Source organism: Colobus angolensis, unplaced genomic scaffold, assembly GCF_000951035.1.
Source record: "Colobus angolensis palliatus isolate OR3802 unplaced genomic scaffold, Cang.pa_1.0 Scaffold193, whole genome shotgun sequence".
In the NCBI taxonomy this organism is placed as follows: domain Eukaryota; kingdom Metazoa; phylum Chordata; class Mammalia; order Primates; family Cercopithecidae; genus Colobus; species Colobus angolensis.
Genome location: NW_012115077.1, coordinates 836,553 through 838,058, shown reverse-complemented (window position 1 = coordinate 838,058; position 1,506 = coordinate 836,553). Strand labels below are relative to the sequence as shown.

At 45.3% G+C, this 1,506-nt stretch overlaps 1 protein-coding gene across 1 annotated transcript in view; it reads left to right on the top strand.

The window, feature by feature from the left end:
• The window catches only part of SPAG5 (sperm associated antigen 5), a 29,487-nt gene that overhangs the window by 17,536 nt on the left and 10,445 nt on the right, over positions 1-1,506 (top strand). The window contains exon 5 of the mRNA XM_011940872.1: positions 636-651. Coding sequence (XP_011796262.1) covers positions 636-651 — 16 coding nt within the window. The remainder of the gene's footprint in view (positions 1-635; positions 652-1,506) is intronic.

The window sequence follows — 1,506 nt, the reverse complement described above, 5'->3', positions numbered from 1 at the left end:
GGGAGGCTGAGGCAGGAGAATGGCGTAAACCCGGGAGGCGGAGCTTGCAGTGAGCTGAGATCCGGCCACTGCACTCCAGCCTGGGTGACAGAGGAGCAAGACTCCGTCTCAAAAAAAAAAAAAACCAAAAGTTAGCTGGGTATGGTAGTACACTCTGTAATCCCAGCTACTTGGGTGGCTGAGGCATGAGAATCCCTTGAACCCAGGAGGTGGAGGTTGCAGTGACCCGAGATCGCACTAGTGTACTCCAGCCTGGGCAACAGATTGAGACTGTCTCAAATGACAACAACAACAATAACAACAATGTTCTAGAGGACTCTGTTACAACACAGGCCTAGGAAGGAAGGGAATGGTGGCAGGTGAAGGAACTGATAGCACTTCACCATTGTGGCTGTTGAGATAATAGGTGGCTGCTGCTAAGAAGAGATGGTCCCCAAATGTGCAAAGACCTCCTTTGAGTTGAAAATATCCTCAAAGTAGTGACTTACCATTTGCCAAAAATCCTAGAAACTGTAAGCTCCGTGTTCCTCCAGCTGCTCAATTTCTCTCCTGTTTTCTTATCTTTGTATCCTTTCCTCTGGTTCTTGACCTTGTTTCCCATCCCTGAATCTGCCTTGCATCCTCTTCCCCTGAAGCTTGCCAGGTCCCTTTGTAGGCCACTGAAGCAGAACCAAAGAGGGGAAATGACATACCTTTAACCATTCGCCATCACCATGCCATGTCCTTGCTGCCTGGCTGCCTCCTTCACATTAATCTCATCACCTGCCTGACTGTCCAGCTGAGCACTATGTGAGCCCTATCCAAGCTCATGTGCTACTCTATGCCTTACTGCACGATGCAGCAGTGAATGATAACTGCTTTGCTGGGGAAGGGAGCCATGAACTCCAAGAAATCAACACTGCTGCTCCAGTAGTAATTTTTTCCCCAGATGATGGCTGCCTTGCCTCAGTAATGAAGACTCCCACTTTTCTCTTAGAACTTATCTTCCAGGGTTCTACTGCCTTTGAGATCATACTTACTTACTCTATGCATACTATGAGTTTTATCTGTTTGACCCAGGATAATGAGCAGACAATTAAGGAAGTAAAAATGATGAATAAATACCTAAGAAGGTTAGCATTATTGGCAATAAAAAATGCAAATTGAACAGTGAGATGCCATTTTCTTGTGACTCAATAGCAAATAATAAAATAGGTAAAGCTGGTAAGCATACTCTGTTTATGTGTAGGATATAAATTGGTTCATCCTTTTTTTTTCTTTTTTTTTTTTGAGAGGGGGTCTCACTCTGTTACCCATACTGGAGTGCAGTGGCATGAACATGGCTCACTGTAGCCTCTACCTCCTGGGCTCAAGGGATCCTCCCACCTCAATCCAGCTGAGTAGCTGGGAATACAGGCACGTGCCACCATGCCTGCCTGGCTAATGAAAAAAATTTTTTTTTTTTTTTTTTTTAAGAGATGGGGTTTCACTATGTTGCCCAGGCTGGTCTTGAACTCCTGGACCTAA